This window comes from Halictus rubicundus, chromosome 12 (assembly GCF_050948215.1).
Source record: "Halictus rubicundus isolate RS-2024b chromosome 12, iyHalRubi1_principal, whole genome shotgun sequence".
Taxonomy (NCBI): domain Eukaryota; kingdom Metazoa; phylum Arthropoda; class Insecta; order Hymenoptera; family Halictidae; genus Halictus; species Halictus rubicundus.
This window is the reverse complement of record NC_135160.1, coordinates 7064475-7079112: the sequence shown is the minus strand read 5'-3', so window position 1 is coordinate 7079112 and position 14638 is coordinate 7064475. Positions and strand designations below refer to the sequence as shown.

Below are 14638 nucleotides of genomic sequence, written 5' to 3'. Positions count from 1 at the left end.
CTCCCTGCTCTTATCTGCAACGTCTTGGACGTTGATCTTGGAATAAAATAAAACTAGATAACTTCTGTTGCTATATCAACATTTAATTTGGGCGTCCGGCCTCTAAAATTGCGATCAAACAATTCAACTATCTGAACCATCAAAGATTAGCAACTTGCAAAATTAAAACAGCACGGTTGATCGAAAACTTGTTGATATTTAGACTGTTGTAACTTCGAGTTAATAAAACTCATTTTAAAGCTTAAAGCCTCTAAGTGATAACAGTTTAAATATCGCAGACGAATGTTCTCAACAAAAATTGAATGCCCGTTTAATTTTGCATTTGTTTCCCTTTGTTAGTGAAAAATTATGAATAATATTATTGGAAGTCGATGGATGAATCATATGTGCAACTGCATCTTTTAAAACGATATTTATTGCCGGGGAAACAGCATGAAAATTGGAGGTCTTGAACAATTGCTATGTCTGGCCATTGCTCGCCGTTTCTACTCGCGGAATACATTGTGGGTAATGATGATGATGCTATCGTCTGTGTTCCATCGATTTCGCTGTCTCCCATCAGTGTACCTGAGATTGTTACATAAAACAAACCATAGTATACCATGGCCATCGTTTATAGCCGTTAACGCAAGTAGAAATAGCCGGCTATGAACAGACACGCGAGCTACATAACAATCTAGCGCACTCGTGCGCGAGATCAGTCTTTGACGTCGATTTAATCGTGATCGATGCACCGTGCGAAAAATTTAATTCCACTTTGTCGACTCATCGTTTGTCAACATTGTTCCTCCCACTGGAATTTTTTCAACTGTATATTCCAGTTGGTTTTTTAAAGACGTTTTCCAACGTCCGCCGCAGTTTAATTTCTCCTTCTCCGTTTGCTACAATAAATACTTATTGTTCTATTTCTTCTGAATAATTTGCAAAGCTCTTTTCCGTACAAAATTCATCGATACAGTTCTCCAAACTGTTTTTGTTGAATTAAAATTAATTGTATCGGTAACCGGTATGATTGTTCAATAATTGACAAATCTTTTAAATAAATACAGTTCCTGAAATCGTTTCTGTCGCATTAAAATTATTTATGTACCACTCCGGTGGGAAACCATCAATTAACGACAATGAATATTTACTGTTATAATTGTTTTATAATTGGCAAATCTTTTGAATAAATCGAGACAGGTCCTAGAACCGTTTTTCTCGCATTAAAACTGAGATTAAAGTTCTTTGACCGTCCGGAAACGCTTCCCAGCAAAACGCAACAGTAATTACTTCAGCGACACTTCCACAGACTATTTGTTCTCGCCAGAATAAACATTTTAAATCCGACGGAAGCTCTACTAGCTAGATTAACGAGTTTACCGTCCTTTGGTGTTCGGCTCGAGTATCGATAACACAATTCCCTCGGAAGGAACACCAGCCACCGTATTGTGTTCATAAAGAGGATAACGAGATGATATCGAGACCTTTCATTAAAAATCCAGTGACGGCGGAGAAGTAAAAAAAAAAAAAATAAAAGATGAACCGTGCTCTCATTAACCATAGCGCGAGGAGCAAACTTAAAGGGATAATGCCGTGTTGCCGCAAGGGAAAATGCGATGTACTCGGAACTTTATTACAAGAGAACCATCCGATACATTCCACTTCGGATTTTGTGATTTTGAGAAAAATGTGCGATAACGCCAGAACAGGCCAGACCTTTCTTCAATAAATATTTCAACGTTAATCACGCGTCAATCAATTTTCTATTAATTGCGTCCCTTTATATCGGGACACTTAAATTGATTCACTTTCTTCCCTCTGATTTCCTTCGTTTCTTGATCTTAATTTTTCTTTTTCTTAATCTTTTCTCGCATTAACAGATTTTTTGTGAATTCTTTCATTCGGGTGATCTGGCTCTTACAAATTCTTACAAATTCTAGACATCTTGCTATCAAAAACTTAGTACAAATATTCCTTGTTTATAAAATTGTCCATTCGAAGCCTCGTACTCGCAGTTCAGGACCAGTTCGGAAAAAAATTGTCTCTCGGGCATTTGTAAAAGTTTCGCAGCAGAAAAATTATCGCAAATAGCACAATATTTATATACACCCAAATAAATTGCTCGTTTGCAAAGGAAATCCATTCGTCTTTCCAGGAAAAATTCCGATATATCACGTTAACAAGTCGCCTCCTCTTAAGACGCTTTATCTTCATCTCTTTTGTCGGACTCATCTCGATGAATTAGTAATTTCCGAGGGTTTTCTGTTTGGCCGAACGGCAGAAATATAATTGCGTCAATCAGCGAGAACAGCACTTTTTCTTTTTGTCGTCGCTTTCGCCGTCGAGAATCCGCGTTTAAACGAGACCAGAGGCTGAAGTCCCTGTCGAAGCCGGATTAACTCTTTGGAATCGATTTCCCTTCTTGTTTGAAATGCAAATTCGAAGTGATGAGAGATCATCATCGCCTCGGCAAAGTAAACTCGGAAATTCCAACGAAAACTTTTGCTATATTCTTCGGGGACTACGTGGTATATCATTGTTGCGCGACTAGGTCGGGTTATCTAAACACGAAATTAACCCGGAACTATTTCTATTTCTATGTTCTATAGACATTTTTCTACCTTATCACTTGCAAGGACGCAAGATCTTCTTGCTTGTTAATTAAAACGAACAACCGACTGGGCGGGTTTACGACGAAATTGCTTTTTATTCGGATCTTTTTCAACTATTTCATTTTCTTCCTCTCATTCCTGTTTGCTCGACCATAGTTTTCGTTTATGTTCCTTCGTGGGGATTTGTTATTGTAGTTTAGTTATTAAATTCTTTCTGAATTATTTTATTTTCGTTATACTGCGGAGAATTTTTAGTTTATTCTAGACCGGAACTGTTCGGCGTCTGCTCGTACGTACGTTTTTATTTGGCATAAAAATCCGCGGACTGTTTGTTTCGTAATTTTTCTTCTGCTAGATTGTTTTATTGTATCTTGTTCCTTCCATTTGTGTTCATAAAGATAATTAACGATTACCAACGGTTCCTGATGTTTAATTTAGAAATTGGTGAAGCCTCCCTCACGCATTGTCGAACAAATACAACCACATTTCCGTTTCACCCTTTGAAAAACTCTTCCCACGGGATCCCCCATCTCACAATCATCGAGTTACAGCCCCTAATTAATTTCTGGCCGAGCGGTATTCAGCGGACACACCTATCTTTCGACGGCAACAGGTCCCGGGCTCGGGCGTAATTGAATTCATTAATCCAGCGAGCTCTTCTTTTGTCTTCCACTCCTTTCTTCCCACGGTGCAGTCATTAAGGACCGTGACTTATGTTACTGTTTTCCCCTTTGAGAATGTAACTGAATCCACAGATGGTGTTAAACGAATTTAATTTTTTAAAAAAGGAACGTAGAAATTCACCTCAATATTTAGGTGAAAATCCACCCTGTATGTTCATTTGTTCTTTAGTATTGCGTCGTAAGAAATTGCTTTTATACGTTGCCACGATTGGAACAATGGAGCCTGCTCCATGACAAGGCACCCAAAAATTCGTCGTTACACAATTTTTGACAAAAAGAAGTATAACTATAATTAAATACCAGTCGGTGCAATAAGACAGTGTCTAAAGAGAAATTCCTCCGAGCTTCCAAAGTACTGTCGCTGAGTGTGTAGCTAGAAGGATGTAGGTAGAGAACAATAAAAATGTCTTAATCGACAGAATCCAATGTATTGTCAATGTATTGAACGTCTCGAACACGCCGTGTGCATCGCGAGGGAAATTCCTCTCGCCATTTGAGTGCAAAGTCTTTCAAGATTCCGCCCCATTACCCCGCAGAAAAAAGTAGCAGGAGGTAAAACTTCCGCGGCACAAATCGAAGTACGGGAACTCGGAAAATTACTTTTCCCCCTGCGAGCTGCGAACGATTGCTAATTTAATTCTGGAAAACCGTTTCATTCGGTGGCCGATGAGTTCGAGCAGAAACCGGTCCTCGGTGCAAGCGAATGCGCAAACTTCGGGAATTTCTTTGTCGACGACTAAAACAGGGAATCGTGTGGCCGACACGTGGCGAAATGAAAAACGTCGGCCATTTTGGTGTGCCCGACGAACGTTTTTCTCCAGCGCGCTGCAGCGGTGGACTCTCTCGCGCTCTCATACCTCCTCTTCATATTGTGCAACGGCTGGTGTTTATGATATACCGGGTGGCAGTTGCCCTTAATTCTAAAATAACACTCGACGAGACTCTCGACGCAGGAAGATGGTCGATCTGTTTTTTTTTTATCGTCGACCTCACCATCTCGTTTAAACCTTATTCTCTCTCCTGGCCGCCATTGACGTAGATAGTAAAGCAGTTTCTAGGTCGGCCAAGATCGGCCGACTCTTAATAATTCTACAGCCCCTCTCCCCCCTTGCTTTCAAAGCTTTCAACTTCTTCCATTAACTGTAATAAGTGGACTGGCGGCCTTTGTGCGTTTATGGGGTGCGCGGATTTCTTCCATGCTGCTGTACACTGACAAATTTTTGCTCCGCTTTCAGTGGAACTTCCGGTTTGAACGGGCGATTTTTTGGGAAACCGAAATTTACATGAAAATGCTTCCCATGATAAGAATACTGTTTACATTTTGTTCACCCAATGCGACACCAATAAGCGCACAATTTAAACCAAATTACGAAGAAGAAGAAAAATGTCAGCTGCAAATCTGTACTTTAGACATTTGAAATCTTGCTGAATCGTGACACGAATAGCTGACTCAGAGCTGCACAATTTAGTTAAAGAAATTGCAGATGGGAAAACAATATTACTTTGAAATTCTCATTTCGGAATCGACATCTCGTTTCGCCGTCGCGTGTACCGTTTTCCCGGGAGACACTCGGCAAATATACTCGAAAGAAATGGATTCGCGTCGGCGACGGAGGTAGTAAAAGGTTGAGGTCTTACCTGGAAAACGTGGCTCCCGAGTCAAACTTCCAGCGGGTCCTCCTGAAAGGCGATTTAGCTCTCGGCGTTTCTCCGAAACGATGTAACTTCCGACATCAAAGGGGTTTAAACGGCGAACACGTTTGATCGGCTACGCGGCAGTAAATCGTCGAAACGAGTGTTTCGGCGCCGCGAAACCTGTTTTCGCACTGAGCCGGCCAGCCTCAGCCGGGAAAATTTGAAAATTGCCGATCTTGATTGATCCAGCTATTCACGCCGGCTATAAACTGCAATCTCTGCCAATCAGCTTCTCCCGCGCTTCTACGGCCGTGCACTCGCGCGAATTATCCGCGAGTATCGCACGAGACCGCTCTCCGCGTTTCCAGGAACCACCATGACCTCTAAACAGGACTTGAAACTATTTCAAACTGTTATACAACGTGAACCTCAAAACGTGATCAGCGTAGATTATTCTGTTAGTGGACCGACGCGACATTTTTTGATCCGGTGCTGCGCGGTTCGAAGAAAACTTGTTCAATTCTGGTTAAGTTTTGAAAATAAAATTTTGTTAGAATTAGACTGGGGATCTTTATACCTTTGTCATCATATTCCTGACATTTTTCTGGTTAAAACGATACCAAACACGACACAGTTTGGATTATATTTACTGTTTTAATTCGTGATATAGTAGAACCTCGATTATGCGAACTGATTAGTGAAATAAAACAGTTATCTAACTATAGTGCTGCATTAAAAATTTACCGACTTGTACAGCAAATCGTCTAGATTGAGATTGAACTGTTTGCACGTAAAATGTGTCTTTGAATAATGGAGACTTCATATTATCGATTCGCATAATCGAGGTTTCACCGAGTCGTGAATTGAACGAGCAAATATGCTCCGAATTGTGTCATGTTTGGGCTCGTTCTAATCAGAAAAATTATTAGAATATATTGGTAAAAGTTTCATAAAGGAATGATTAAAAACAAGAAAATTTCATCAAAAAATTTTCGATTGGCCCATTGACGACGGAATAATCTGGACCGGTCGCGTTTTCTGGATCACCCTTTATAACAATATTAAACAGTTCCGAGGCATGTGCGTAAAGCTTTATTTAGAACGCTTTTAAGGGGTTTGGCTACCTTGACTGTGTTAAATTCGTTGGAATCTTTTGCAGATTTTATGTGGATCTTTGTGCAAAATAAAAATTTAGTGTGACTATTATGGGAAAGAGAAGTTAAATGGAAATGTATCTTCTGTTTTAGACAATACATTTCCTTATCACGACAACATTACCATTTAGAAGAAGATTGTTGAGCTCCTTTCAGTAAAATGAGGAAAACAACAGTATCACGGGAAAGATTGTAGACTTGTCACAATAAAATATAAAGCACTGTCAAAATAGTGTCACAGTAAAAGTTGTACATTTTCCAGCATCATGCTACGAGTCACAACGTTGAACAACGACACACACAAAGTTGATTCGACCTTATTTAACACTGAACTGTAGCGACTGTGTTAGCGCTATTTTCCGTGCGGAGAAAAAACTGACGCACGTTTATTTGTCCGCGCCGATTTCCAAATAAACGACGGATGCTCAGGTAAGCGCGTGCAGGAAACAATGCTTTATCTACGACGATCCACCTTGCTCTATTTACGAGTGTTTTGCATTGTCCACGAGTTACCGAGGTGCGAGTTATCTTCGTCAAATATTAACACTGCCAACGCAATCAATTTGATATTCAAGTTACCGACTCTTCGGGAGCGACGCAATTCTGTAACGTAATGCATAGTTCACGCTGGAAGCACCGTCTTGCACAAATATATAAAAATCGTGAGTGCCCATCGAAGCTTTTCACGATATTTTATCAACCCATTGCCTTGTAACATTGTGCCACACTTATACATTTGCATAATTCTAATGTAAATAAAATAAAATTATGTTTGCGTATGTGCTTATTTAATATTGTAACAACACGGAACTCGGAGAACTTATTAAACTTTCTGTGGCAATACTTCTCACATTTCATGAGAAGATACATTGCATTTTACAAAATATTATAATTGAAGCGACCGATGCAATTGCTGATAGCAAACGTGTTAAAATATTTTGAAGATCGGTGATTGCAGCATTGAATCGGTCGAATTATCCTGAACGACAGAACTGGTAAGTACCAAAGTGTTTAATAAAAATTCGGTATCATTACATATGTCCAAGAAGTTTTTATTTCACATACCACACAAGAATAACGTATTTTCGTTGGAGAAACTCTACTATAAAAATATAGTGTGTAAAAGTATTATTATACAGCTTATTAAATAACTTTAAACCTAGTTAAATATATTATCCATACATACATTCTCTCTTAGGGACGCGAGGACCCAAAGCTCGTGTAATCATTACTTAACAGTAAATATTTCAATCTTTCTAAGCCTGTTTTGGGTAGACATGGGTATAACAATTGGGAATTCGAGGCTTTGACACTTTCGAGAACACGATTTTACCGTGAGAATAATTCAAGGTGTTCTAGGGCCCTCGCACACCCCTAATTTTCTGTACAATTTAAACACTTCAGCTACCGGAAGCCAATTAATAGGCTCCTCGATGATGACGCTAATTATGAAACAAAGTTAAAAGGAGTATGCAACCCAAAACAAAACTTTTTTAAGTTTATATAAAAAATACTATAATTGTTATAACTGATATTATGCAACTCTTCCATCTCGTGGCTTTGAATAATAAAAAAATATGTAAGTAAAGTTGGAAGATTGCTTAACATTACATTTCTCAGAAGATGTCATACGTCATATTTAGACTGCAGATTTTATGCATTTCTGGCAAAAACGAGTAGATAAAACACAAAACCAAAACATCGGAAGAATTTAAGAACGTTGTTATCTTAAAGTCCACGTGTTACAACTATTAAAAGAAGAACTAAACGTTTACTTCATCTTTCTATTCCTTGAGACTCATGCAGAGAATGTTTATTTTGCACAAAGATCTACAGTCTAGTCATAATAGCTGTCCAGCCGGCTCCATTTTACTAACATGCTATCGAAAGGAGTGGGGTGGACATCTATTCTGACTGTTATGGAATCCCAGATTTCGTTCTCTGAAGTACGTACTATAGCGGATCCATAATTGTAGAGTTTTCATTCTGAAAGGAAAATTGAGCAACCAGTAGGTAAAGTGTTAAGCGATCTACCTCCTCTTGAAGATGTTATAAATTAACGACATTGTTAAAATTCCTTTTTCCCCACCATGCCCATTTTATATCTAGAACTCTTTAATCCTGGTGTCGCGCGACACATGATTTGTTTATTATCAACGTATCTATTCTCGCGCTAGAAAATATTTTTCATAGAAACAGTTGCGGCCTATGTTGTATTGCCTAGTTTATTAGTCATGGCGGAATACCTTGGGTATTTCCCATTCATGGTTTGTGCTGGTCCTCCTGTACCTCGACCTCCGCTTCTTCGTTGCAAATATACGTTGAATCTGAAGAAGATTCACCTGAAACAGAAGTTGGTCAAGATTACGAAGCAATAATTTTGTCAGTGAGCGCAAGATTCAATATAATAACCCTGGCAGAAAGTATTTGATCAAGATTAAAATAAAAAACAGTATTTGTATACTGTGAACCCTTATTCGAATCTATGTAAAATTTATCACTACATTTGCCTTTATCGAATAGTTATAATAATATACGTCTGATTTCTGTAATCGAATACTTTTTGCCAGGGGTGTACTCACACTGACTCGCAAAAGTGTTTGGACACTAAGGAAAGTATTTGAACTGTAGAGAAGTTCTACACTTAGTACTTGTATCTACTCACAGTATCAACAATATGTTATAAAGTTTAACATCACACTCATACTGTGTACAACATTTCTGTGTTCGAATACTGTTGCAAGTCCAGTGTACAGAAAATTTAGCTCTTCCCCAAAAGACACCAGTCACTGAGGACAACGTTAACACAAGATACTGAATAGTTATTCACAGAAAAATTTGTTAAACTAGTATTCAACATTAACATTCTCCACAAGAGAGCATCTGAATACCAAATGCAACGTACTATGTAGACGCGATTATAATTCTTATAGATAACAGTGTCAATTTGATCGGTCCTGGCATGTTACAAAGATTTTTCTATGGAAATGTCACAAAACGGGTGCAGTTCTACCGTAATCTACGAAAAACAGTGTGGAAAGTAGTGTTAGTGTTCAACAGATACTATTGCCTATAGTACCTTACATGCAGCTAATTACCGTGCAAAAAACAAGGCTCGTTTGTACCATGTACGTGTGTTCTTCAACATTTCGTAAACATTAATTTCTACTTAGTAGGCAAGCTTCATCAGTTTTGTATGCGGTACGAAGTATATATATATATACATGTATATACCTATACAGATTGCAAACGCTTCAATATTAAACTGACATAAAGTTGCACAACGCTTCGGTGCACGCAATTAACAAAGCATCAACATATAATCGTTAAAGAAACTCTTACTCCCCTCTAAAACTGCGCTAATAGGAACCCACAATCGAACTAAGATTAAACTGGACAGTTAGAAATATAATTTGCAATGGAGGAGAACAAGGGAGAATAAAATGAAAATGAGAACTGAAAATTTAACAAGGTTTACGATAATCAATTTAAGTATTTTACAAATTCAATGAATATAGATTTCAAAATAATCAACTTAATTGGTTCGAGATAACGAATAAATGATAAAAGCTAGGATTTAGCTGCAAGGAGAGCATCATCCAATTAATACTGATCTTTTTAATATTAATTTGAGTTATCGAGACAAATGTCACAAAAGTAATATTAAACTGATTATCGGATTAAATGAAAAAAGTATGAAATCATTAAAATAAATTATGTACCAGCTATACAGCAAACTATCAGGGAAGGCCCAGTGATGCGATTTATAAATGCGTTGATTCAGCCTGCCCATTATTCTTAGTTTCTAGATACTTGTCTGCAAGAAAGATGTTTGCTTATTATACAAAATTCATTTTACTTACGCTTTAAATAGGCCATGTAAAATACTATGTTGAATAATATACTGCATACAAGGTTTTACATTGTTAAGTAGGGTTTACCGATCACGACTCTATGTTTCTAATTGCAATGCTAAGTATATACAAATGAAAAACAAAAGATAAAACATGATGAATGTAAATTTTAAGTGGTAAACCCTGTTTGAAACACCTCTGAGTATTTCATACATGACTAAAGAATTGAGTACAAAGTATAGTCACGCGTTGAAGGCAATGTACAATATCTGTTTTAATTAAAAATAATCGTCGTGTATTAACTTTTCATTAACACTTTAAAAAAAAAAGGAATATATACTATAAAAATGTTTAACACACTAAGTACCAATTTAATCGATAAACTTGTTGTAAACATACTATAACAAAGCTGTCGCTTTTTAAGAATTTTTCATGGAAAAGTATAACAAATTAAGCGCCGCAATAGTGTTTAAAACAATAAACTATAAAAGGGACAACTTTGTTATCATCCCTTTTCTCTTTTTCCGAGATTTCACCATTCTTTAAAGTTATACAAATAATTAATAAATTGCACAACCAGCTTCAAAATTCCATTTACGAAAAAGATTCTGGCGCTTAACGTGCTATAGAAAAATGAATAGTGATACCTCATCAATTTTGACCCAAAATTCTGTCCACTTAACTCCAAACTTGCGAACAGTTCATGCACTGCGTAAAAAGTAATTAAGACTCTCATTAAACTGTTCAAAATTCATGTTTATTCAATATCTAGAATTGTTAAAACGGTTATTAGTCACAATCCTCGATAGAGTAAAAAATTCTACTGCAACTTCGTCCTTCGTCGAACACACACAATCTCATAATTTCGTATTATCGATCAGGCAATGGACTGACTATCTTGCAATTAATACTGTGCATATACATGGAAAAGCGGTGCGGTGGTGCACTACGACTCTCTCAACACCTATGTTATCATTGCAACGTGAACTCCCGACACGAGACAGTCGGAGTTAGGCTTGGGCATGAGTCGAATCAATTAATACGTTATCTCATTTGCTTAACAAATGAAACACAGTATTCTCTAGTTTGCATTCGAATAAATTTTTATTGAAATAATTCTTTCAGGTTCAAGTATTTCTTGTAGGCAAACATTAAAAAATGCATTCAAACAAGATAACAAGTAATCTGATTATTTATTATTTTATTTAAACAACCCAACTCAAAGATTGTTAGAATTTCACACGAAATGAGATTACTTTTGCTACGTTACTAATAACAGAAAAATTACTAGAAATGATTCCTTGTTTTTAAATTATTTTATCTTCGTTTCAAATGGAATGTGCCCAAGCCTGAACTGGAACGATTTAACGGAAACAAATTGTAGTATCAACTTGTGTATACACGTGTGTATTAAACATCAAGCTGATTAGTAGCGACTTTCATACGATCATGCAAATAAGATGCCAAGACAGAGTCACTTTAGGTCTCCTTTGCCCGCAAGATCACCTACCTGCGATCGCGAGATCAACAACCGCCTTGTCCTTCTGTATGTGCAACGCTGTCATGAAGAAGAACAGAGCGCCGATTACCTCGACGAACATCGTCATGAACATCGCGTATTGCAAGCTACGAAATTCGACCAAGGTGTCGTTCGTTTCGTGCACCGATGGCTTCACTTGGCCAGGGAAAGTCAAGTCTGGAAGAAGAACCGTTTTCAGCCCTTCTGATAACTGAAAGCAATTAATTAATGTACGAGCAACTAATCATACAGAAATCGTGGGTAAGAGATTCAATGAATTACGGTACAGTTTAACACGTTCACACTGTCCAACCAATTTTGACTACATCTACACAAGGCATATTTTAAATTTCCACTTTAAGAAATTTTAAGATTAAATTTCTGAGGGTCTCAGAAAAATCGGTGTTGGACAGTTTGATTCGTCTGCATTTAAAATTTATTTTTTGTGCCGACATATTAATTGTACCAAAATTTGATCTTGAACGAGATATTCTTATTTACCAAACCAATGAGGTAAGGGCTCCCTGCATCCCCGAAGGCGTGTGCGATAAGTATTTGGAAGGCCTCTGCTGTAGATCTTCTCGTTGGTATCACCACATACTGTGAAAAATGAATACAATAATCTTTAATAATTTGTCGTGGCTTAATACACATAGTTTAGAAATTAAGAGGTCGCGTACCAATAATATGTCTGCTACAATAGACCAATTCAAGTTCAACGACAGCTGTCCGAAAAATATTAACGTGTAACATAGAACAGAATTTGTGCTGGCCGCTATGGTAGCAAAGAACAGCAATGGTACACTGACTAGGAGCCCCACGGCACAAATTAGTGCATCAGCGTGTGGCCAGTACACCCTTAGTCTCTGGGCCATAAACGAGCCTAACGGCACTCCTATTATACCGGCCGCCATGCCTATTAATCCGAATTTGAACGCTACACTGAAATATTGAAAGCATTTTTCGCGGTAAAAATGATTCGATGATCTCAAAAGATACATTATAAATAAAATAAAGGAACTCACTCGTCTGGATCGACGTTACTTGAGTTCGGGTGTAACGCGAATCCCAGCTGCAAGAACGTTGGCGCCCACCAAGCCAGTGCACCGGTCACAAAAGCTACACATGTAAATCCAGCAGTAGAAAACATAAAGCTTGAACTAGAAATTAGAGAAATATTGTAAATCATAAACTGTTAGAACGGTTTCTGTAAAACACACTTAGTTCAGTATTTACTTTTTCAATAGTTCCTTGATGTCACTGGACCATGCGGTGTTCGTTAAATGAACTCCACCTTCTCTCTCCCCTCTGATAGGGTCTCTTACCACGGTAAGCAATAAAATAATTGCTATTACGCCCAGCATGGGTGTAATTCGTAAACCCCATTGCCAGACACCTGTAACTCTTGCAGTCTCACCTCCTACGATGTATCCTAGTCCACTGAAGGTTATGCATGCTTATTAATGTTCATTTTATACTGTTTATCTACTGCATCTACTAGCAAGCTATTACAAGTACCTTCCAACTGGTATGGCAAAATAGAAAATTGCCAGCATTTTGGATCTCAGATTTTTAACAAATAGGTCACTTATTATCGTCGGGGCTATGGTAGAGTAACTAGCTTCACCGATACCAACTAGTGCTCTGAACGATAGAAACCATCCGAACGTCTGAATTATATTCAACATAAACACAAAAACATCAATATTATCTTTGAAATTTGCATTATGTTTACATATGTAGGGTATGTACCTTCATGTAGGAGCCAACAAACGTCGTCAAACACCATAGAAACACACCGCTGCTCATTATAATCTTCCTGTTATACCGGTCACCCAAGTACCCAAACAATGGGGCGAACACCATGTAACTCAATATAAATGCAGTTTGCAATAATCCTGATTCGTCATTGCGAATGTTGAAGTCCTTCTTTATATCGGTCAAAATTCCTGCAGTTATGATACAATTATGAGAGTAATGCATGGGAATACATTCAAGGCATGCAACTAGACAGTTCACCAAGTAACTAACAATTGTTATTGTCAACGCTGTTCGCTTCTATGATTGAAATAGACGAAACTTGTGTACAATAAATAAAATTTGTTAGCTACGGATATGGAGAGATTAATGAACGAATGGAACAGTAATATTATCATTATTATTCAGTGTAAATATAACAGTGGCTTCTGTAGCAGCTTTACAGCTTCTCGTTTATCCCTTAACCTAATATCAAGAATGAACACAAACCAGCGATCGTGAAACGATCCATATAATTGATCAGGTTGACGAAGCATAGCACGCCGACAGTGAGCCAGTCGCTCCGGCTGACCAAACGGAGTTCCGACTGCATCGTTCCGTTTTTTATGCGTCTCTCAGTGGAAGTGTTCTGTGCATTCTCTGAGTTCACCATACGATAATCATAGGAGGCGATCTGCGGCGTGACGGCATCATCGGCCATGACTCGTAGTGAGTACGCGTCGGTGCCAAATGCTATTTACATTGGCACGAATTTCTTTTCTTTTTCTAAAACGGTCTCAACCTACTCGCACCATGTCATAACCTCAAAAAGAAAGACACACCAGCTTTTCGCGAGCGAACGTCCCCGCAACGCACTGCACTGCACTAATCACTGGCGAGCACACAGTTTAACCACGCCATTTAGATTCACGAAGTCGATCATACGATTCGCGAAGTATGTGTTCAAATTATATTCCCTGGATCGGTCGCATGACAACGTCACAGCGTCGATGCATCGTGTGTACTTACGTGTTCGACTGTGTTATGTGTGCGTGTGTTTGTGCAAGCCCCACACTGTCATTCGCGTTGCAACGTGAAAGTTTCTTTATCTTATTTTCGCCGACGACAACATCATCGGACGTGTTTTTCTCCGTTCATTTACATGATCGTGTTTCTCTTTTTTTTCGGTGCTGCGTCAATATATTCTTGGCTCGCCTTGATATAAAACTGACGTGTTGAGAAATGACACTTGTTTTTTGTATGTTTAGACCGGGAATTCAAGCGGTGCGGTGGCGCCATCTTTGAAAAAGAACGCTAGTTGCGTGAAAGTTTTTCAAATTTTCTGGTGGATGGTAAGAGACAATGTTTTTCCAATTTTTATTTGAAAATTGATAATCTTTCTACGGAATTTTTTGATTGACGATATCAATTTTCTTCTTGTTTGGAGCTTCGTAAAATAATT

General features: G+C 38.1%; 1 protein-coding gene across 2 annotated transcripts; it reads right to left on the bottom strand.

The window, feature by feature from the left end:
- Positions 1–7102: 7102 nt before the first annotated feature.
- Spin (lysolipid transporter protein spinster) lies at positions 7103–14184 on the bottom strand. Of its 2 annotated transcripts, XM_076798584.1 has the most exons (10): positions 13687–14184; positions 13192–13388; positions 12958–13109; positions 12676–12879; positions 12465–12599; positions 12120–12381; positions 11941–12039; positions 11431–11650; positions 9789–9883; positions 7103–8408 (listed from the first exon to the last, which is right to left on the bottom strand). In XM_076798584.1, the coding sequence occupies exons 1-9, from the start codon at positions 13895–13897 to the stop codon at positions 9831–9833; spliced, it is 1533 nt and encodes a 510-aa protein (XP_076654699.1). In that variant the 5' UTR covers positions 13898–14184; the 3' UTR covers positions 7103–8408; positions 9789–9830. The 2 variants fall into 2 exon arrangements, with proteins under 2 accessions (XP_076654699.1, XP_076654698.1); XM_076798583.1 differs by lacking the exon at positions 9789–9883 and having other exon boundaries at positions 13687–14183.
- Positions 14185–14638: the final 454 nt, after the last annotated feature.

What these genes read in the sequence shown, in the direction of transcription:
- Spin (XM_076798583.1), bottom strand. Translation starts at nt 13,897, where the DNA reads ATGGCCGATGATGCCGTCACGCCGCAGATCGCCTCCTATGATTATCGT. An exon ending in GGATCGTTTCACGATCGCTG is followed by an intron (nt 13,389 to 13,686) that starts GTTTGTGTTCAT and finishes TCATAACTGCAG; the next exon opens with GAATTTTGACCGATATAAAG. An exon ending in AGTAACGTCGATCCAGACGA is followed by an intron (nt 12,382 to 12,464) that starts GTGAGTTCCTTT and finishes TCAATATTTCAG; the next exon opens with TGTAGCGTTCAAATTCGGAT.